Source organism: Eumetopias jubatus, unplaced genomic scaffold (genome assembly GCF_037043125.1).
Source record: "Eumetopias jubatus isolate StellerSeaLion01/CBP00866 unplaced genomic scaffold, mEumJub1_p1.0 scaffold_10, whole genome shotgun sequence".
Taxonomy (NCBI): domain Eukaryota; kingdom Metazoa; phylum Chordata; class Mammalia; order Carnivora; family Otariidae; genus Eumetopias; species Eumetopias jubatus.
Genome location: NW_028274816.1, coordinates 98,681,984 through 98,704,370, shown reverse-complemented (window position 1 = coordinate 98,704,370; position 22,387 = coordinate 98,681,984). Strand labels below are relative to the sequence as shown.

General features: G+C 49.3%; 2 protein-coding genes across 2 annotated transcripts; one reads left to right on the top strand and one right to left on the bottom strand.

Annotated features, from left to right (window-relative positions):
* Positions 1-812: 812 nt before the first annotated feature.
* On the bottom strand, positions 813-4,585 carry LOC114203872 (lysozyme-like protein 6). Its single transcript, XM_028097154.2, has 4 exons — positions 4,447-4,585; positions 3,377-3,535; positions 2,568-2,646; positions 813-882 (listed from the first exon to the last, which is right to left on the bottom strand). The coding sequence occupies exons 1-4, from the start codon at positions 4,583-4,585 to the stop codon at positions 813-815; spliced, it is 447 nt and encodes a 148-aa protein (XP_027952955.2).
* Positions 4,586-21,787: 17,202 nt separating this feature from the next.
* LOC148163378 (reprimo-like protein) lies at positions 21,788-22,168 on the top strand. The gene has a single exon (XM_088027273.1). The coding sequence runs from the start codon at positions 21,788-21,790 to the stop codon at positions 22,166-22,168; it is 381 nt and encodes a 126-aa protein (XP_087883399.1).
* Positions 22,169-22,387: the final 219 nt, after the last annotated feature.

The window sequence follows — 22,387 nt, the reverse complement described above, 5'->3', positions numbered from 1 at the left end:
GTAGCTATGTGCAGGACATTTCTCCAACGGCCCCTTTTCTGTTTTGCATTGTCCTTATGCGGGTTTTTGTCCACATCAGCACCTTCAGATCCCAAACAGAGATGCCTTTTTTTTTTTAACATCTAGATTTTAGCCCATTCTCTGAAACCACCCAAATCATTGGCACCTGGCACCATCTATTGGCCCCAACACCACTTTCTCCACGGCGATATCCAAGACCCTTAGCCCCACCCATTACCTACCTCTGAACTTTCTCTTTTACTTTGAATATAGTTGGCTTTGGAGGAATAACTGGGATCCTGATGCTGTTTCAAACCAAAAGTTGTAGATTTTATTACCCATTTCATTATCCATTGTATTCATTGTATGTATCCACTCATTGTACCCATTAATTGTGTATGTCTCTGGGTAGATTATGAACACCTCAGGAACAATAGTTATGGTTTATTTTCCTTCTTCTAGTACCTACCACACTCTTACGAGATTAGGTATTCAGATATATCTGGAATTAAAAATGAATAACTCAACACATTCTTTGCACAAGGAATGCTGTAATAATTCCCAAAATATAACAGCTTCTTCACTGTGGTCTTCTTGGTTTGCAATGACAGTCAGGAACCAGAGGCCTAGGCCCAGATGGGTGCAAGGAAGAAGCCTGAGAAAACCATCTATTTCTGGGGCTCTGGTCAGTTTTCTTTGTAAATGGGAAGGAAAGAAAATAACACAAAGTGGAGGCAAGAGGAAGAGGAAATGAAGATTCCCGAATGAGAAGAGGAGCTCTGAAATGACTCCACAGCAGCCCTTCCCCCATCTCATCCCAAGAAGCATCCTGTCATCCAGTAGGAGAGGGGCCGGCCTGCACAGTGCAACCTCCACGCTACCCTGCGGAGAGAAAGATTGGTTCTTGCTTTACCGTTTAGTAAGCTCCTTCTCCACATACATGGCCCAACTCTTTGTGAGTCTCTTAGGCAGAGCAGTGCTCAGAACTTCCTTCATTCCTAGGTTTCTGGTCTGTCCCCTTGTGGCCCCTCTGATTCTTCCTTTAAATTTCCCTTATCTCTGGTATTTGTCCGCTTCCCCCATTCAGTATGCTTCCACATTTTCAAATCGTATCTCCCTCTGAAGTGGGAGATCACCATTTTACGAGGCTGAGATTTACTAAGTAAATAAAAAGATAAATAATCAATCAATCAATCTCAGGCGCAACTATTGACTCTCGCTCCAGGAAGTGTCAGTCCTAATAGTCATCAGTGTCCCCTCTGCTTGGTATTTCTAGAGTAGGCAAGGCACGTGACTCCTCCATCCTCACAGACGCCTAGAGAGGACTAGAAAGGTCTAGTCCTTGCCTAGTGTGCCTTCCTCTCTCACTACATCCTGTAGATAACCGGTTTGAAATTCAGAAGAGTGAAGTAACCATCCCAATGTCCACCACTGGTAAGCTGACAGCTTTGGGTTATCTGCTCAGCTGAGAAGCTATACACCGTTTACAGAAAATGTTGCTGCCACGGATGCCTGGGTGGCTCAGTTGGTTAAATGTCTGCCTTCGGCTCAGGTCATGATCCCAGGGTCCTGGGATCGAGTCCCACACCGAGCCCCAAATCAGAGTCCCTGCTCGGCAGAGAGTCTTCTTCTCTCTCCTTCTCCCCCCCGCTTGTGTGCTCGCTCTCTCACTCTCAAATAAATAAATAAAATCTTAGAAATAAAAAAGAATGTTGCTGCCAATCAGGGAGAGGGATCCCTGTGGCAACTGTGATGGTATAGCTTACTTGCTCCCAGGCCTCCCAGGCCTCCAGCTGATTGAACTAAGCAGGGACACTGGGTCCAAGCTGAACCAATCAGATTCTTTATCCCGGGCACTTGGACTGGGACTGAGCCTGGGCAGTCTCTGTGGCCGCTTAGGACATTAGCCCATCAACTTGGGGCAGCCTTAGTCAGTCTTGTGGAATGTGGAGCAGAGAATGCTGCTCTATGAAGGAAGTAGTGAAACAAATGCACCAGGAAGCAGGAACTTGCCAGGAAAAGGTTGCTGACAGTTTCCAGCTCTGCTTGCACTCTCTTCCTGAAGTCCAGCCGCACCTGTGTCCGCTCAGTGAGACACCTGGTCCCCTCAGGATACACCTCCCTCACCTAACTCAAGTTACTCTGTTACCGCATCTAAAAGAGTTTTCTTTTTTTTAATTTTTTAAAAGATTTATTTATTTTCGAGAGAGAGAAAGAACGAATGAGGAGAGGAGCAGAGGGAGAGGGAGAGAGAATCCCAAGAAGACTCCCCACTGAGCGGGTAGCCTGATGCAGGGCTCAATCCCACGACCCTGAGATCATGACCTGAGCCAAAATCAGGAGTCAGACACTTAACTGACTGAGCCAGGCGCCCCCCAAAAGAGTTTTAATACATCAGATAAAGACCCAGATCCCAGGTCTTGTAAGTCAGAGTCCCAAGCCCTGCCACTCTTCCACATCTTTCTAGACTATGAAAGGGTCTAGTCCTTGCCTAGTGTGCCTTTCTCTGTCACTACATCCTTCCTGGGGCTCTGCCCACTAACTTAGTCCCACAGTGTCCTCCTCACCAGTTCTTCATCCCCCCTGCTCCGGACACAATCTTTTTTGCACAGCTGATGGTTGAGAGAAGATTGGGGCTCAGTAGGTCTGAAAGGGAGAGAGAGAGAGTACCTGTGAGAACACAGAGGACAATCCCAAAGACTGAGGCAGACACGGGCTGACCCTGCGCTGGCACGCACCACCCAGGGGCTGAGTACTTCCAGATTAAGCAAGAGGACCTCCCTTCCAGAGGACCATTTAGACATCCCTACAATGGCGGTCGGGGGTGTTGGGGGTGAGGGCAGGGGGGGCAGGACGACTGTTTATCATCTTACTTCCTAACTAGGGTAGATGGTGGTTCAGCCCACATTTGAGGATTTCTAGGGAAAGGAAATGTCAAAACAGGAGCACAGAGACCCAGGTAATCTTGGCTGATGAGAAAGGCTCTTCAGGTGAAGAGTCCAGGGATATTAATCAGAGTATGAAGGAAGGGGAGAAGGTCCAAGTCATTGACCTATGGAGCCTCCTGGAGTGGCTTTGAGGTGGGGAGTTTGCACTTGGCCTTTAATCAGATCATTAGCCAAAGTTAGTGGTTAGATGGTTAGAGCTGAGCCTTCAGGGCCACCAGCCTGGCATTCAGCACTGGTTCTATGAGCCTCAGTTTGCTCATCTGTAACATGGGCATCAAAATAATTTCCATTGCATGAAAAGCTGGGTGAAATGGACTCCTGGGGCCGTCCCTCTGGGGATATTCCCAGGCTTTGAGTGGGAAGAGAAGTCCTGTGAGTAGAGCCTGGTCCTCCCTCTCACCTCTCCCACCCTGGGGCCCTGGCCAGACCTTGACAGTCCTCGTGGCAGATGTTCTCTGAGTGACTTTGGTAATCATTGCACCAGGAGTGGCTGTTGATCTGGAAGATTCCGTAGTCAAAGCTGCCGTCTGCGTTTTCATTTACCTTTGATATGTTGAATTTGCTTTCCACAAAAGCCAGACACAGCCCTTTGAACAGGGAGCAGAGGGTTTTCAGGGGGTGCCGAGTTGAGGGAGGAGTGGGATGGAGGAGAGAGGGAGATCAGGAAGCAGAAGAAAGGAACAAGGCCTAAGAGGCTGGATGGGGCAAGTGGGCTAGAAACACCCATGTGCTTCTCCCCGCACCCTTCGTCCCACCCACCCGCCCCTCACTACAACCACTCATCACCTATCTGTCCATCCATGCTTCCTGCACTTAATGATCACCTACTGTGTGTCAGGAACTGTGCAAAGCCAAGTGCGGGACACTTAGCTGGGTCAAATGTAGATGTTGCCTTCAAGGGGCCTATAGTAGGAGAATGAAGATACCTACCTTAAAAAGCCACAAAACAAGATAAAAGGAGAAATAAGACAGCACAAGGCCGGTGTGCACAAATTCTGGGCAAAAGGGAGTTATTCCTACCATGGAGGAGGATGAAGCCTTTGCACTGTCTGCTCCCTCTGCCTGGAGCACTCTTCCCCAGACCCTGGGTGACCAGTGCCACTCAATGTCACCTCCTCGACTTCCCCTTCTAGGACAACATCACCTATCACGGCCCCGGCTTTCTTCTTCTGCATAACCTTTATCACTACTGGAAGTACTTCATATATAGTTGTGTGTTTGCGTCTTGTCTGCCTCTCCCCCTAGAATGTGAACACTATGGAGGAAGGGGCTTTGTTGATGTCTCCATCCCCAGCACCGAAAATAGTTCCCGGTACATGATAAATGCTCAGCGAATAATTGTGGACTGAATCTGGAATGTTGGGAAGGGCTTCTTGGGGAGGGCTCCTTTTTGAACTTGGCTTTGAAAAATGAATGACAGGGAGAAAGATGGCCACCTAGGGCATGACCAGAGGAGGAGGAGAAATGGGGGAGGGGGAGTGTGTGAAGCAGCACTCACAGTCATTGAGGGAGTAGCCCTCAAACCCATCCAAGTCCTCCTTGTGCAGCACCCTGGCCAAGTCACAGCGATTGATGAGGCTGGCCTGACTTATGGCAATGAGGCAGCTGACCAAGGACATGAGTAGTGTCCCCGTCATGTTCGGAGGGGAGAAGGTGCTATCGAGGGTCCGTGGTTCTGAGGCTCTCCCAGATGTGCCGCCGGTCTTTTCTGAGTGCCTGAGGAATCTGGAGAGAGAAGCCATATGTCCTCGCTCACACACAGCTGCCCACCTGGCTATTTCTCTTTCCTCTTATTTATTGTTGTATACTCGTTTATTACAGAAACCTTTAAATATTTACAAAATAAGAGAGAAGACTATCATGAATCTTCATGTACACATTGCCCGGTGTCAACATTGAAAAACCAAGGCTGATCCCCTTCCATCTATAGATCTTCACTCCTTTTAGCTACTCTCACTCTTGTAATGGGCACCTAGCTGTGGGCAGTATTTGGGTACGGTGTGGGGGGAGGGGATGGCAAAGGAGGTTAATGAGAACTGTACTTCACTGGTGTTTGTGTGTGTGGATTTTAGCATATGCTTGCAGAGGAAGGGCCAGGACACCGGACGGCGAACTCCCCCCAACCCCACACCCCCAGATACACGACACATGACTTTTCCCAAGGGCATACCCTGCCTTGTGCAAGTCCTAGGAAGCTGTTTATGGGTTCTACGCTTTCATTTCCACGCAAAGGTGCATATCATAAAGCAAGTAAAAGTGACCTCACTGAAGAAATAACCTTCGCCTTCACGCTCTCTGTGCAGGGGGAGGAGTGAGGAGCAAGGGCTCTGGCTTCACATTGCCTACTTTCAGACAGGGCTGCTGTGTGACCTTGAACAATTTACTTGGGTCTCTCTGGGCCCTATTTGTAAAAGGAAGATACTCTAATACCTACTTAATAGGGCTGTCATGATGATTAAAGGAAATACGATCTTGATTTTGCATTTCCCCCAAACAGGAAGCAGGACTTCCGGGGGAAAGGTTAATTCCTACGCTGGAGTAGGAAAGGGCATGAGGTAAGTCTGGATTATCTTGTGCTGCAAAGTAAGGCAACACTCAAAATATGGATCGGAGCGTGTCAAGGGGACAAGAGAATCAGCTCCAAGGGGCACCCACTGGCCAAATCTGGAACATTATTTTTGGTAACAGCTTTGTTGAGATAAAATTCACAATACACAATTCACTATGCCATACCATCACTTCACTTAAAGTGTACAATTCAGTAGTTCTTTAGTGTGTTTGCGGAGCTTTACAACTATCACCACAGTCAATTGTAAAACATTTTCATCAGCCCAAGGAGAAACCCCATACCTGTTAGCAGTCACTCCCTGTGCCACTTCCCTCCTGCCGCAAATCTACTTTCTGTCTCTATAGACTATATTTGCCTCTTCTGGATATTTCACATAAATAGAGTCATAGACTATGAGGCCTTTGTGTCTGGCTTCTTTCACTTAACAATGTTTTCAAGATTTATTCATGATGTAGCATGTATCAGGATCTCATTATGGCTGAATAATATTCCATTGTGTGGATAGACCACAGTCTGTTTCTATACTTACCATTTTATAGACGTGTGGGTTGTTTCTACTTTGGGGCTATTATGAATGACGGTGCTATGAACATTCACGTGAAAGTTTTATGTGGACAAATGTTTTCATTTCTTTGGGCATGTACCGAGGAGTGGAATTGCTGAGTCATAGAGTAACTTAAGGTTGAAACTTTGGAGGAACTGGGGAGCCTGGGTGGCTCAGTCAGTTGAGCATCCGACTCTTGATTTTGGCTCAGGTCATGATCTCAGGGTCGTGGGATGGAGCCCAGGGCTGGGCTCCACGCTCAGCCGGGAGTCTGCTTGAGATCCTCTCTCCCTCCACCCCTCCACCCCTCCAATAAATAAATAAATAAATAAATAAATCTTAAACTTTGGAGGAACTGCCAGACATTTTGGCTGTGCCATCAGCAGTGTCTGCATATGAAGGTTCAATTTTTTTCACATTCTCACCAACACCTTCTGATCAAAAATCTTCTAATCTTAATCCTAATCGGTGTGAAGTGGTATCATGTGGTGGTTTTGATTTCTATTTCCCTGGTGGCTAGTGATTTTGCAGGTGTTCATTGGCCATCTGTAGATCCTTGGGAAAATGTCTAGTATTCAGATCCTTTGCCCATTTTTTAGTTGTCTTTTTATTATCGAGTTGTAAAAGTTCTTTACCAGATAAATGATTTGCAAATATCTTCTCACATTCTGTGGGCTACCTTTCACTTTCTTGATGGTGTTCTTTGAAACAAAAGAATTACGTTCTGATGAAGACTGATTTATCTATTTTTTCTTTTCTTGCTTGTGCTTTTGGTGTCATATCTCCAGAACTAATGCACAATGGTTTCTAAGGTAGTCTGGGACAATCTGACCATCAAAATAAAGATAGTGATAGATTATAATCTATTGAATGAGATAGGAATCCATGAATCCTTAAGAGTAATAAATAGACACATAAGGGGGATGGGGGGACTCTTCCTGACAATAAAAGGGTGACTGATAAATGTGGAGGTAGTCCTGAAGTTGGAAAATCATCATTCTGCTACCATCAAAGATTGGTTTGAGCAAGAATCATCAATGGATGCTAAATCTGAGGTGGTGGGAAGCTTGATGAAGAACTGGATCTACGCATGCTCTTAGAGTGTCTCCCCACGGATCCTATATTAGTTGCATGGGAAAAACAGCAAGTATGCAGCAAAGAAACAGGACAGGTTTTGGAACCTGCAATCAAAATTAACACCACCAGTGAGAGACAGAGAAAGAATATATGCTTCTAGATGTGATACCCTAAGAAGGACACATACCGCTTGTATAGTATTCTGGCCAGAGATGCATAACTTGTATCTAATCCCAGGGAAATGTTGGACAAAGCCAAACTGAGGGAAAATCTATAAAATAACTGGCCTCTATTCTTCAAAACTGTCAATGCAATGAAAGCAAAGAATGGGGCTATTTCTGTCAGTTAGTGTGTGTGTGTATCTTTCCCCTTAAACTAAGTGTATGTTCCCAAGGGCAAAGGCCTGGGTTCCACCATCCACGGGCTTCAGAGTCAGGCGACTTCTGCTTGGACAAGATGGCAACCCTGATGGCCTTGTTACCTCACAGATATCTTCTAAGACTCACTCCATACCAGCCTGAGCTTGTGAACATTCTTTTGCTTCTCTCTCTTACCCTAGAGTTGCCAGATTTAGCAAATAAATTTACAGGATGCCCGATTGCATTAGAATTTCGGACAAGCCACCAATAATTGTTTAGTATAAGTATGTCTCATGCAACCCTACTCTACCCTGACTCCACAGGTTCCTTCAGAGACAGGTGTCACTGAGCCTTGGGAAGCAGGGAGTTCTATCTCTGCCCATGAAGTCCCCTCTTGGGGTTTCCATGGGGGAATAAAGTCCTTCTGGCTGGTGCATTCCCACCTCCCCTTCCGAAGCTTACCTCTCTCCCAGCCTTCTCTGACCCCAGGTCCCAGAAAGGCCAGGGCCTTCCAATTGAGCTATACTCTAACCCTGCCCAGTTCACAGCTCCCCATGTTCTAAAGAAGGTGGGAGTGCTGGACCAGCCTGCCTTCTGGAATCCCGGTTCTGTGACGTCATCATTCTCCTGGAAATACTCTGGTCTTAACCATGCAAACTGAGGCCCATTCAAGCTTCCTGCAGAAAGTACAGATGGGTCTGGAAGGACCGGTGATAACTGTGATGAAGATCCCTGGGTGGGGCAGGGCAGATTGCTCTGGTCCTGCTGGCTGCCCACCTCCCTTCCCTTCAGTGAACGGTACTGCTTTTGTGGGGAGCCCCTTCCCCCGTTGGGTAGTAGTGGAGACTGCTGGTCACAGAGCCCTGTCTTCCAGGGGACAGGGTGTGCCTAGGGCCCCACCACTACATTTTGAATTGAAACTAAGGGGAGGAGCTCAGCTTCCCACGGGAAGCCTTCAAGGGTGAGGCCAGAAGCGGACAGTGTGGAATCATGTGGATACAGCCCATCTGAGAGTATAAACCTCCCCGAAGAGGGAGCAGAGTCCAGACAAGATTCCAATCCTAGAGTCCACCCTTTCTGAGACTTAAACACACTCTTGCCCTTCCTGCGATCCTACGATTCGTTAAACGTCCCTTCCTGCAGAGGTGAGTTTCTGTCACTTGCAGCCAAGAGAGACCTGCCTGGTAGAGAGCGGAAGCTTAACCCTCTGGGAAGTGGTGACCAAACAATCTGTCATCTCGCCATGAAGGTGGCCCATCTTACTGTCATTCATCACCAACGAAGTCTGAGAGATACTCCCACCAACTGTAGCAGAAAGGAGGCAAAGGAAAGTTCTGTGACTGGTGGCCACCCTACCCTCTGAAATAGGAGGGCAGGGGCTGACAGTAAGAAGGTAGGAAGAGCTTTTAGGTGGACAGTGCTGCCCTGTATTTCTGCCTCCAGACTCCCCTTCCCAGCAGGGCAGCAGGACATTGCGGCTTGGGCTAACAATATGGGAAGGAGGGGCGCCTGGGTGGCTCAGTTAAGCATCTGCCTGGTTAAGCATCTGCCTTCGGCTCAGGCTTAGGTCATGATCCCTTCTTCCTGGGATTCAGCCCAGCAGGGGGATCCCTGCTCAGCGGGGACCCCGCTTCTCCCTCTCCCTCTGCCCACCCTCCCCCCCATGCCCGCGCTGTCTCTCTCAAATAAAAACGAAAAACAATGTTCAAGTGAGTGATAAACATATACCTAATTCATCAATGATGATGACTAGTCTATGAAATTTACTTTTCTTCTTTTCCTTTCAGCAAAATCACTAATTACATTACGATTAGAAAGATTTTAAAAAAATATTTAAGGACTAAAAACACAACTGTATTCAAAGAACAAAAACGTAAATATATTTTCATCAAAAATAGAAATTTGCGTAAAAATGTTTTATTAGTTTTTTCCAATGTTTTCCCCCAAATTTAGGCTTTTTACATATTGGAAAGTGTCTAATAATTCAAAAGGCAAAGTACAGATGAGAATTAATAAATATCAAATTTTTATATCAAATAGACACAACTTCAAATATATGATTCTACTCTTTAAAAGCTGAATTAAATTCTATTTTATTTTTTAAATTTTTAAAAAATGTATTTATCAGAGAAAGAGAGAGAGAGAGAGAGCACAAGCAGGGAGAGTGATAGGCAGAGGGAGAAGCAGGCTCCCTGCTGAGAAAGGAGCCCGAAGTGGGGCTTGATCCCAGGACCCCAAGATCATGACCTGAGCTGAAGGCAGCCGCTTAACTGACTGAGCCACCCAGGTGTCCCTGAATTAAATTTTATTAAGTAACTTAATTTTTACAATTTACCTTAAATTTTATTTAAATTATACACTTCACTTAAATTTTTATTTAAAAATAAGTAAATTTGGGGGCACCTGGGTAGCTCAGTCGGTTGAGCGTCCAGCTCTTGGTTTTGGCTCAGGTCATGATCTCTGGGTCCTGGGACTGAGCCCTGCTTCAGCTCTGCTCAGCAGGGAATCTGCTTGAGGATGTCTCTCCCTCTCCCTCAGCCCCCTGCTTGCTTGCACACTCTCCCTCCCTCCCTCTCTCTCTCGCTCTCTTTCTCAAATAAATCAATCTTTTTAAAAAGTAACTTTTAGTTAATTAATTAATTATTAGTAATCTCTAACCCCAATGTAGTGTTCAAACTCATGACTCCGAGATCAAGAGTCAAATGCTCTAACCGACTGAAGCCAGCCAGGTGCCCCCCCCAAATAAGTAACTTTTTATTTTCTTTCTTTCTTTTTTTAAAAAGATTCTATTTATTTGAGAGAGAGAGCACAAGCAGGGGGAGAGGCAGGGAGAGGGAGAGGCAGAAGCAGGCGAGCCCGATGCGTGATTCCATCCCAGGACCCTGGGATCATGATCTGAGCCGAAGGCAGACGCTCAGCCAACTGAGCCCCCAGGCATCCCAATAAGTAACTTTTTAAATGAAAATGTTAAAATTCATAATTCTAGCATTCAATGTCCATCTCGCTGCCAATGTAAAGAATTAGTATTGTTATGTTTAAAGTCTAGATATATATACAAACTTGAGTAATGTGGGCGCCTGGGTGGCTCAGATGGGTAAGCGTCTGCCTTCAGCTCAGGTCATGATCCCAGGGTCCTGGGATCGAGTCCCGCATCAGGCTCCCTGCTCCTTGGGAGCCTGCTTCTCCCTCTGCCTCTCTCTCTCTCTCTCTCTGTCTCTCATGAATAAATAAATAAAAAGTTTTTTTTTAAACTTGAGTAATGTGTAATGTGATTTATGTGATAGTGCAAACATTTCCTCAGCTTCCATTTACAACGGAGGCAAATACTGTACAAATTCATGTGTACCCCCAGAACCACGAATAGGCACATGAAGCAAGAAGAAATTGTACACTCGGTACTACTAGAAAGGGACATTTCTTTGTGTTCAAATCTATTGCATTCAGGCCGAGAAGAAAGATCTGACAAGTTCATTAATTCGTCTTTTTCTCTTACCTAAGTACATCTCTGCTGAGAGTCTCTCTGCAATCCGAGATAGTACCTAGCGGGGGTCCTGTTAAGCTTTCATTAAACCTTTCCATGCAGATGCATTCCCCCCCCCGCCCCCCATCTATCTAGAGTAAGATGTGAAGTATCTCTCTGGGGCCTGAACATTGTTAGTCAAGAGCATGCATGTTTAGGGTTAGATCTAGCTGTGCCAAATGCTGATCATTTAAAAGGAAACATGCCTTCCTGATGGTCAGCCCTGTGAGAAATAAATCTTTTCACTGAGCTGAAATCTGCCTGTGTCCCCCCTCTCCACCCACTCTCAGCCTCCATGCATCAGGCCACTCAGCATTGTACCCTCGGAGTGGCCGACCGCTGGGTTTTAGAGCAAAGTGGGGTCGTGTTGTAACTGTATGTACAGGTGAAGTATCTGACTACATGTTCTATGTTCCATTGTGATCATGCCTGAGCATTTACACAGAACTTACCCATTATTTTATTACTTTCCTTCAGTTTCTCTTCTATTTAGGGCATTATTATTGATGTTTAAATTTACCACCTTTCTGAATGGAGAAACACATTGTGGTACGTTCGTATAATGGAATACTACTCGGCAACCAAAAGGAATGACACATCGGTACACACAACAACATGGGTAAATTTCCTAAATAATGCTGAAAGAAGCCAGACCAAAAAAAAAGAGGCATATACTGCATGGTTCCATTTATGAGAAATTCCAGAAAATGTAAACTAATCTAGAATGACAGAAAGCAGATCAGTAGTTGCTTGGGGATGGGGCAGCAGGAAGGCGCAGAGGGAGGAATTACTGAGGGGCACAAGGAAACTTTTGGGAGTGAGGAGATGTTCACTATCTTGATTACGATGTTGGATTCAGGGGCATATACATACGTCAAAAATGATCAAATCGTACACTACAAATATGTCGTTTAGTATATGTCAATACCTTTGTCAGATATATTACGGTTACACACAATATAATAGTATGAAAAGGGAGTTGTGGGTCTGTCATGGTTGAGAACCCCGCGTCAGGCCAATGCCCAAGTGGGGAAAAAAAAAGTCTTGTCATGGTCTTCAGGCCAATCCGCTGTGCAATCTACCCAGTGGCCACTAGACGGCAGCAGCGGCCCATATACCGGAAGTGTGGGCTAATGGGCACCAGCATTTTTAATTTTAACGCTGGGAGGTTAAGTAACTCATCCAAGGTCACAGAACTAGTGGGAGGTAGAGCAAGGATTTGAACCCACGTTTGACACCAACATGGTGGGTTTAGTTGTTACTCTGTACTGCTCATTTTAACAGCATTGTCTTTCTTTCTCTTTGGGGCTGGGGTATTATTCAGGTTATGTGTTCGACTGGTTGGTGTTGCTAGCAGGTGGTGGGTATTTCAGCTGAACCTTCTGAAGATAAAGCTCCTGGTGTTTCAAGAGAATTTTAAGCATCGCTGACGGTCCAGGAAGGAAGTCTTCCCTCTTTTTTTGCTGAGCATTTACACTGCGTGAGGCTCCGTGTTAGGACTGATACTCCATAGCGATGGTGCTTGAAGGGCAAGTGGGCAGAGGCCAGCACCAAGGAATCGAGGGGTAAGTGACCTCTAGCCATGCAGTGCGTGGTCCATTTGTGCCCACAGGCCTGTGTCAGGAGGCAGCAGTACCCCACCTCCACCGGAGTCCTCAGCAGATAACCAGACCGAAGAGAACTCACCAGAATGCCCAGTTAATCAGAACAAGGTCAAAGCAGCCAGTGAGCAGATAACTCATGCCCATGGTTCATGGGTAAGTGAAGTCCTCCAGAGGCTTCTCTCCTGGAGAAAACATCCCACCTGGGATCACGCAGCTTGATCCTCCAAGGGAGGTGGCCTCTTCTTTTCTAGGTTCTACAGGGGCCAACAGCTCTGGGGTTCTGCCCATCCTGCTGAGTTTATGCTCCTACGGCCACATGGTGGGGTGGATGCGGGTACCAGGGAAAGGCTCCCGGGGCTGCCCATGTGAAGACAAAGCAAAAGGAGGCCAAAGCTAAACATTGGGCCCATCGGCTTCATTTCATAGATGGGGAAACTGAGGCCTGGGGAAGTGAAGGGACTCGAGTGAGCTAATGGCCGAGCTGGGGGTAAGACTCCCAGCAGTCTCTTCTCCCCACTCCCAGCCGTATTTCATAATAGGTCCCTGCTGCTGGGTGCTTCTCTGTACTTTGTCAACTGTTATTCACATATTATCTCTCTGTGTGTTTCTTAAAACAATAATCCTTGGGGCGCCTGGGTGGCTCAGTCGTTGGGCGTCTTGCCTTCGGCTCGGGTCACGATCCCGGGGTCCTGGGATCGAGCCCCACATCGGGCTCCCTGCTCGGCGGGGAGCCTGCTTCTCCATCTCCCACTCCCCCTGCTTGTGTTCCCTCTCTTGCTGTCTCTCTCTGTCAAATAAATAAAATCTTAATAAATAAATAAATAAATAAAAATAAAAAAAACAAGAGGTATACTTTTTAAGCGGATGATCTTTTTTCATACTTGGTACAAGATACAATGTTCATTGTAAAACACATAGAAAATACAGGTAACCAAAAAGAAAAAAAATTAAAATGTCGCATAGCCACATCATCCTGAGACAAGCGCTGTCGATGTTTCGGCATCTCTTGTTCCTCTAGGCGAGGCCGGGAAGTGAGTGCGTGCAGAGATGACCAATAAAAATGACCAAAAAGCGGCCATAGGGTAGACTGTTAGATTATGCGCTTTTTCCCCTCAACAATACAGAGTGGTCATATTTCTATGTCAGTGAATATTCCTCTGCAACAGCGGCTCCGCGTTAGAACCCCCTGGAAAAGTTTAACAAATACTGATGTCTGCACTCCGCCCAGACATCAGGGATGGGGCTGGACTAGGGAGGGGACTTTTAGACTCCCTGGGGGTTCCAGTGTGCGGCCAAGTTTGAGAGTCACTGTGCCACAGCATCATTTTTCAACAAGGGCCTGGCATTCTCTTTGCTGCAGGAATGCACTCTCGTAGTTTGACCAACCCCTTTTCTCGGACATTTAGGTTGCTTCCAATTTTTCATCATTAAGAACCAGGAGTTCGCAAGTGTTTCCTGTCAAGGGCCAGATAATGCATGTTCTAGTTTTCGTGGCACCTGAGGTCTCTGTTGCGATGATTTAATTCTTCCGTTGTAGTGCAAAAGCAGCCAGGATGCATGAAAGAATTTATTTTTTGTTTGTTTGTTGTACTAAAACTTTATTACAAAAACAGGGGGTGGCCAAATGTAGCCCGTGGGCCATAGACGGCCGACCGCGCTGTTAGCACGCGCACACAGGTACTTGTATCCGATTTCCATCCTTTTGGGGAGATGTCTGTGAGTGGAGTGACTCATCATTACCGTTTACCTGGTCAGTTGCAGTCCTCCAAACTGGCCTCCACATGGTTGTGAGGTGATCATTTTCTTTTCTTTTTCAAAAGCATTATTTTCCTTCGTATACATGAACGTGCTTCGTATAAAAGGTATACATGTTCACGGTCAAATTTTGAAAACTACAGAAGACGGTGAGTGTGAGTGTGTGTGTGTGATACAGGGGAGTGTAATTGACGTGTATGGCTGATAAAGTCTCTGGGGTCCTGGTGCCCGCCCCCTCTTTAGCCTTCTCTCCTGACGGCCCTCTATACTACCACCCCACCCCTGGGTCCCCGCCAGCACAGCCCGGCGCTCCTGTGGGCTTCTGAGACATAGCAGATGCTCTTTCTCTGCGGATTGCCTTTCCTGGCCTGAATTCTCCTATTTACCTTTTCTGACTCAGCTCTCCCTTTCAGTGCTCCCCCAGCATGTCACACATACCGGAAAGTGGTCGGGATCACTGTGCCCGAGACAGTGGGAAAGAGAAGCTGATCCATGCGGGGGATGCTGTTGGGTTCTCCTGTTTGACTCTAAAGCAGCACTGATCCCACCTCCCCCCAGTCTGCCTCTGAAATACGCTCCACAGCATCTGAGCTAAGCAGAGAACCCCAGAATCCCCCCCAAGCCTTGTCGTTAGGGGTTGGCATCTCGCTATGTTCCCCTGTTGTGACAACTGGGCAGTGAGGCTGGTGCACAAATGGACAAGCCAGAAGGATCTTTCTCTTCCTTTTTCCTTCCTCTGGGCTTGTTCTTTCAACTTGGGTAGCCAGATGCTTTGGAGTTTAATTACATGCTACAGTTGGAAACCCAGAATGTCAGAGCTGGAAAGGAAGAACCTTATTATAAATAATAGCTGCCAGCATTTACTGAACATCTACTCTGTGCCAGGCCCGTTTCCAGGCATTACCCCATTCAGCCTTCATGACAGTTCAGGGGGCAGGCGCTATGGTCACCCCTGTTTTACAGGGAAGGAAATGAGAGTTCAGGGAGCTCACGGGGCATTTCCCAAGCTGTGCTGAGTGGTACATGGTGCAAAAAATATTACTTTGTGTTAGTTAAACCAAGCATCCTGCATCCCCCCCCCCCCAGGAAATTGACAATGCACACCAATGTATTAAAGTCCCCGAGAAGTGCTGTATTGATCAGACCTCTTTAGGTCAGTGTCACCTCTGTTGAGCAGTTTGTAGAATGCAGGTATTAACGTGCTCCTTATTTTATGGATGGGATCATGGAGGCCCAGGCAGGGCTTTAGGTGCAGACCAGGCACAGATCTTGGGCCCCAGGCTCTCTGAACCCCACAGGAAATGTAAAGCAAAGGTAGACTATGGCCCATCTGGCCCACCACCTGTTTTTGTAAATGTAGATTTATTGAAGATTATCTGATCCAGGTCCCTTGATTTATAGATGAGCCAGTCAAGGCCTAGGGAGGATGGCTGACTTGCTCACGGTCACAGTAGCCAATTAGGGGCAGAGGCAGAAACAGATCCTAGATCTCCAAAATCCAGGTACTCTCTAAAACACAAATCAGACCGGTGGTGGGAGGTGAGGTGGCGGGTGGCGAGAGGCGGGCCGTGAAGCTCCACGATCCCTGTGATACCTGTCTCGGTTACCTGTTCCGAGGTGCGTACACAGGAACTGGCCCTTTCTACTCCTGCGCAGACACCTCTGAGGTGTCTCTCCCGCTGCTGTGGGTAAAGCTCCCATGGCCTGAGCTGCCTGGGGGCCCTCCACTGCCCTCCACTTGGTGTGCGGGACAAACGCTGAACCGGGCAACTGTGTTTATTTTAATTCTGTGAGCGATGCAGTAAATCATTATTAACTTCCCCTCTGCCAGTGTGAAACATGAGATCATTTGGATAGGAACCTGGCAGAAGGCAACCTTTGCCCGCTCCAGGGAGAGTTTGCCAAACAAATGAATAGTGTAATCAGGATCCTAGGGGGTTGTTTGAGACCACTTCAGAAAATGAATTATGTGCAAAGGTTCTTAGACTTCCCCCTGAAGTATGTTATACAATGGCCATCCATTTACATTTTTCATCTGTGTGTGTGTGTGTGTATGTGTGTGTAGTTTGAAGATGCAAAATAAAATCATTCTTATCTCATCATTAAAATGGCTCATGCAGGGGACACCTGGGTGGCTCAGTAGGTTGAGCATCTGTCTGCCTTCGGCTCAGGCCATAACCTCGGGGGCCCTGGGATCGAGCCTCATGTCAGGCTCCCTGCTCAGTGGGGAGTCTGTTTCTCCCTCTCCTCCCCTCCCCCCACCCGCTCATACTCTCTCTCTCAAATAAATAAATAAAATCCTTAAAAAAAAAATGGCTTATGCACAGGACACGTTTTAACATTGTTTGAAATGTGAAAATTTTAAAATATCTGCAGATTTAAACGTTTTAGTTCAGAAAGGTCCATCTAGTAAGTGATACTAATTAAGGAGGTTTTATTAACCCCTAAATCCAGGCGAGGGAGGCACCTGACTGACCCTGGGCAGCCATGACATGCCAGAAAGCCAAAGGTTCCTCTAGAAACAGCTGCAGGGGACAGCAGGGCATAAACGGTGGCCTCAGGGTAGAGGCTCTTCCTGGAACAGCCAGACTGCCCAGATGGCCTTTCCAGAGCTGGAAGATGCCGACTTGTCACCTAGGTGGAGGGTAAAAAGTTCTGTGTGGGTGGCACCTGGGCCCAGAGGCCCTGGCTTCCTTGTCTCTGGAGCAGAGAAGGCAGCCCAGGTGACAGACAACTTCTTAGGCTCCCGAGGCCTCCCACAAGCTCTGGGGACTGGGGGGGGGGGTCTTTCCCTAGCAATGAAGCCCCCCCAGACCCGTCCACACACCAAGTGTTGGAAAAAGCCGGGGTCAGGTTTTAAGGTAGCAAAGGGTTGCATTCTGGCTGTGTCAGTCACCAACCAGCTCTGTGTCCTCCGGCAGAATCTCTCTCCTTCCTGAGCCTCCATTTTCTCATCCGTCAAATGGGGCTAATGGTTTCTCTCCCTAAGGTGGCTGTGAAACTTAAATAACAAAGAGAGCCAACACATTTTACACTGCAGCCTCACTCTTCTGCCCCTCTCCCTCCCACCAGTTGCTCACCATCCATCCGGCGCATTTTTCAAGAGTGGCTCTGAGGCAAGCCAGCTGTATGTCAGCCCCGTGGAAAGGTCTACATGGACAGGAACTGAGGTCTCGAGACAAGTGCCATGTCAGGGAGCTTTCTCAGAAGCCAATCCTCTACCCCCAGGCAAGCTCTCAGGCGACCGTGGCGCCAGCCACCACCCTGGCTGCAACCTCATGAGACACTGACTGGAAGTTCCCAGCTAAGCTGCGTCCAGCTTCCGGGCCCCCCGAAAGCTGTGTGAAGTCGTAAATGTTTGCTACAATTGGGGATAAGCTGTGATGCAGCAGTAATAACTAAGATGCTTCCCTTTCGGGGCTGTCATAAGAATTAAGAGATGGGGCGCCTGGGTAGCTCAGTTGGGTCAACGGCTGCCTTTGGCTCAGGTCATGATCTCAGGGTCCTGGGATCAAGTCCTGCATCGGGCTCCCTGCTCAGCGGGGAGTCGGCTTCTCCCTCCCCCACTCCCCCTGCTTGTGTTCCCTCTCTCGCTGTGCTCTCTCTGTCAAATAAATAAATAAGATCTTAAAAAAATAAAGAATTAAGAGTTAATGCACATCAAATAGCCACCAGACGTACTGGGACCGGTGGCTCCAGAAAGGGCAGAAAGGAGAAGCAGAAGGAAGGAGCATGAGATAAGGAGCCTCGGTCCAGGTCCGAGCCAGGAAGGCCCCTCTTCCAGAGCTCTGGCGAGCAGTCTGACAGACTCAATATACCCACAGACAATGGCTGCGCCACCTGTAAAAATAGAATTCTGACCCGCTCCCTGCAGCAACAGCTAAGGAGGCGAACCCCTCTCGGAGCAGCCACGAGGCCACCCCTGTAGCACTTGGCCCAAACACAGCCCAGACTGGACCGCTAAGCTGACAGCCTCCCTAATTTTGCCCCCACGTCCAATGTAGGACAAACTGGGAAAAGTCCAATAGGCTCCCCTAACCAGTCACATAGGGTACCCCCCTTCTAGTTAGCACACCTAAAGCTTCCCCATGCCGAGAGAGCCTCTGATCAGAACCTGAAGCCTTCCCTTTGTCCCACTCTAAAGCTTTCCTTTTCTTCTGCAGGCCTTCAATTCTCTGCTGAACTCAAGTGATTGGTAGCTGACCCCTTGGGGTAGTGGGCTCGGAACGCAGCCTTTGCGTCTTCTCATTTGGGTGGTCTTTGTTTATTTCCACAAGCCCATGTTCTCTCTCTGCTTTCCCGGCCCCAGGTCAAAGACAACATCTTCCTCTTCCCCCAGGTAGCTACAGAAACCAGCTCAGGGATGATGGAAGGGGGAGGGTAGGAATACTTAAGAACATAGCTTTGGAACAAGACAGATCTGGGCTCAAATTCTGGTTCTGATACTTAACTAGCTGTGTGATCTTCAGTAAGCCAATTAACCACTCTGAGTTTCTTCATCTCAAGAAGACAATCCAGTGGAACCCAAGGGCTGGTGTAAGAATTCAGGGGGGTACAGGGGCGCCTGGGTGGCTCAGTCAGTTAAGCAGCTGCCTTCGGCTCGGGTCATGATCCTGGGGTCCTGGGATCGAGCCCCACGTCCAGCTCCCTGCTCAGCGGAGAGCCTGCTTCTCCCTCTCCCTCGGCCTGCCACTCTGCCTATTTGTGCGCTCTCTCTATCTCTCTGTCAAATAAATAAATAAAATCTTTAAAAAAAAAGAATTCAGTGAGGTACTAATATATTTAACGCCCCGAGCATACAGTAGGTGTTTAATAAAGGAAAGGCCAGCCATCAGTCCCCTCACAGCCTCTTGCTGGTGTAGGCAGGCCTCTCTGGTCCCTAGCATTCCTCCTCCCACCCCTGCTTTCTGCACAGCAGGCAGCTTGACCTCCGCGCCCACGGCATCGAGTCAAGAGCACAGACTCCATGTCCAGGGCATATCCAAGCTCAGGGGCTGGTCTCGGGAGAACCTTGGGCAAAGGACAGAGCCAAGCATTTCTCTAAAGAAATCCACTGGTCAAAAGCAGAGGGCAACATATCTGGCCAGAAACCTGTTGTCTCTCTGTTCTATCCCGGCTCTCAGGGGTGGTCAGGGCCGGGAGACCCTTGTGCCAGGCGGTTCTTCCAGGACCCAGGAGGGTGAGCCAGGTCTTCTTCCCCCAATCTCTCCTGTGTCTGTGTGTGTGTCAGTTTCCTTGTCTCTAAAATGAAAAACGTAAGAGCTTCCCAGGAGGCGCACACACGTGAATTAGTTCTAATGGTGGGGCCGTGGCTTTGAGATGCTTCACCCTGGGGCGTCGTGAGTCCCCTCACTCCCACTCGCCAAGCCTTTCCATCCCCCGGTCTTTCCCTCTGCCACCAAGAGCAGCATCCAAGCCTCCTGCAGCATCTTCTGCCTGGACTATGGAAAAGACTGCTAAACGCTTTCCCTTCTTCTCCACAGCTCAAACAATGCAAATTACATCAGGGTGAGAAACCATCCCACATCCCATAAAGTCAGGCAGATTTCTAAAATAATGACAATAACCAGGATCGGGGGCAATGCCCCCCTTCCCCACAGGGCTGGAGTGTAAACTGGTATATTTCCAATTCATTTTTAGAAGATTTATTTATATATATTTTAGGAGAGAGAACACACAGGTGCATGAGGTGGGGGGGTGGGAAGGGCAGAGGGAGAGGGAGAGAAATCCTTAAGCCGACTCCCCCACCTCGAGAGGGGAGCCCAAGGCAGCGCTGGATCCCAGGACCCCTGAGATCATGACCTGAGCCAAAATCAAGAGTTTCATGCTCAACCGACTGAGCCACGCAGGTGTCCCCTACACTGGTATATTTCTGCAGAACAATTTGATAGGATGTAACCTTCTGATTCTGCAGGTCCATTTTTCAAAATATAAAGGAAACAATTAGACTATGGAAAAGTCTGCACAGACTTTGTTACAGGGTCTTGACCGTAATATTGCTTTCCACACAAAAAAGGGGGAACAACTAAAATACCCCAAAATAAACACCTTCGTAAAATAGATTGTGTAGTTTCTACCTTGAAACACCATCCCTTCACTTAAACTGCTATTACAGATCAGTGGTTCTCAAAGCACAACCCGGAGGAGTAGCACCAAGAGCTTCCCCTGGGAATTTGTTAGAAATGCACATCCTGGGGTCTCCATCCCCAACCTACTGCTTCAGAAACTCTGGTCTGGGCCCAGCCATCTGGGTCTTAACAAGTCCTCCAGGATATTCAGAACCACTGTTGTAGAAGAATATTTATCACTACTTAAAAATACACAAATGACAAAAGGTTGCAAAACAATAGGGACAAAACAGTGGGTATGAACAGTGAATCCTTATTTGAATATACGTATGTATTGAGACACACAAAGAAAAAAGCCCAGAAGATTTTATACCAAGCTGGTAACGGTCGACGACTCTGGGTGGTGGGATTACGAGGTCTTAGATTTTTTTAATTTTGCTAATCCATACTCTCTAGTTTACAATGATGCGTTTTTTGTAAAAAGGAATGAAGGGGGGGAAACCGAAATAAACTTCTTCTTAAATTAAAATTTAAAAAAAAATCGAGTGAGGCGGGGTAGGGGCAAGGTGGGAGGGACGCCCCGCCGCCACAGCCTGCAGCCCAGGGACAGCGGGGAGGGGCGGGGAGGGGCGGGGAGGGGCGGGGAGGGGCGGGGAGAGGCTTGCGGGAGCGCTCCGCACCCCCCCGCCACCGCCGCGGCGGCGCGAAGAGAGAGGCGAGGGAAGCCAATGCCGCGCGCGGGTCACGGCTACTCCTGATGTCTAGGAAGATTTACTAGGAGGGGAAGAGCGGAGAAGAGATTTAGGGCCGACTTCAGGAAGAACTTAACGGCTACGAGGACCGAATCCCGGAATGGGCGCCTTGGGGAGATCTTCCACCCCGAAACAGTCTGCCGCTGCCCCCCGGGGCTCGACCGCCGCCGGCCCGCGGGCGGGGCTGCCCGCCTCTCCGACCCCTTCCAGCGCCCGCACTCGGGGGCAGGGAGGGGGGAGCAGCGGGGCCTGGGGGAGGGGTGCGGCGAGGGGGCCGGGGGGGGGGCCGAGGGGGCGGGGCCGTTGCTAGGGGAGGGGCGGCGGGGCGCTCGCGCAGCGCAGCCGGAGAGCGAGAGGAGCGATCGGCTCCCCGGCTCCAGCTCGCGCGCCGCCTGTTGCTCCTCACTCCGGGCCGCCGCTTCCCGCCCGGCGCCCAGGGGCAGGGGGCGCGAGGGGTGCCGGCGCGCGGGCGGCCTCCCGCCTTCCCCTCTCCCCGCGCGCAGCCAGAGCCCAGCGTCTCCGGGAGCGCGGGCGCCCGCCCGCCTCCCCGTGCGCCCCGGCCCGCGCCGAGACCCCGGGCGCCGAGCGGCGATGAATGCGACCTTCCTGAACCACAGCGGCCTGGAGGCGGCGGGCGCCTTGGGCGGCAGCGGCGGGGCAGCCCTGGGGAACCGCAGCCACGGGTTGGGCACGTGGCTGGGCTGCTGCCAGGGGGGGGGGGCGGGGGAGGGGGGCGCGCCGCTGGCCGCCAGCGACGGGGTCCCCGCGGGGCTGGCGCCCGACTTGCGCAGCCTGTGGGTGTCGCGCGTGGCGCAGATCGCTGTGCTCTGCGTGCTGTCGCTCACCGTGGTCTTCGGCGTGTTCTTCCTGGGCTGCAACCTGCTCATCAAGTCGGAGAGCATGATCAACTTTCTGGTGCAGGAGCGCCGGCCTTCCAAGGACATGGGCGCCGCCATCCTGGGGCTGTACTGAGGCCGCCCCGGCCCGCGCACCGCCAGCCCGGCCCTCAAGCAGACGAGAAGGGAGACCAGGACCCTCGTGCCCCGCGCGGGCTCTGCCGCCGCCGGGCAGGCCGCGCGAGGGACAGCCACGGACCTCGGGCCCCCTCCCCCCGCCAGGACCGGGACACCGCGGGTCTCGAGGCAGCGGCGCGGGGAGGGACTTCCACACCCGGCTGGCCCTGTGTGCGCC

Excerpts from the sequence above, each read along its gene's own strand:
- LOC148163378 (XM_088027273.1), top strand. The coding sequence starts at position 21,788 with ATGAATGCGACCTTCCTGAACCACAGCGGCCTGGAGGCGGCGGGCGCC.
- LOC114203872 (XM_028097154.2), bottom strand. The coding sequence starts at position 4,585 with ATGACGGGGACACTACTCATGTCCTTGGTCAGCTGCCTCATTGCCATA. Across the intron at positions 2,647-3,376 it reads CTGCCACGAGGACTGTCAAG|ACCTACTGAGCCCCAATCTT; the intron begins GTCTGGCCAGGG and ends TCTCCCTTTCAG. Across the intron at positions 883-2,567 it reads GCAGGGGGGATGAAGAACTG|GGTAGCGTGGAGGTTGCACT; the intron begins GTGAGGAGGACA and ends TTCTCTCCGCAG.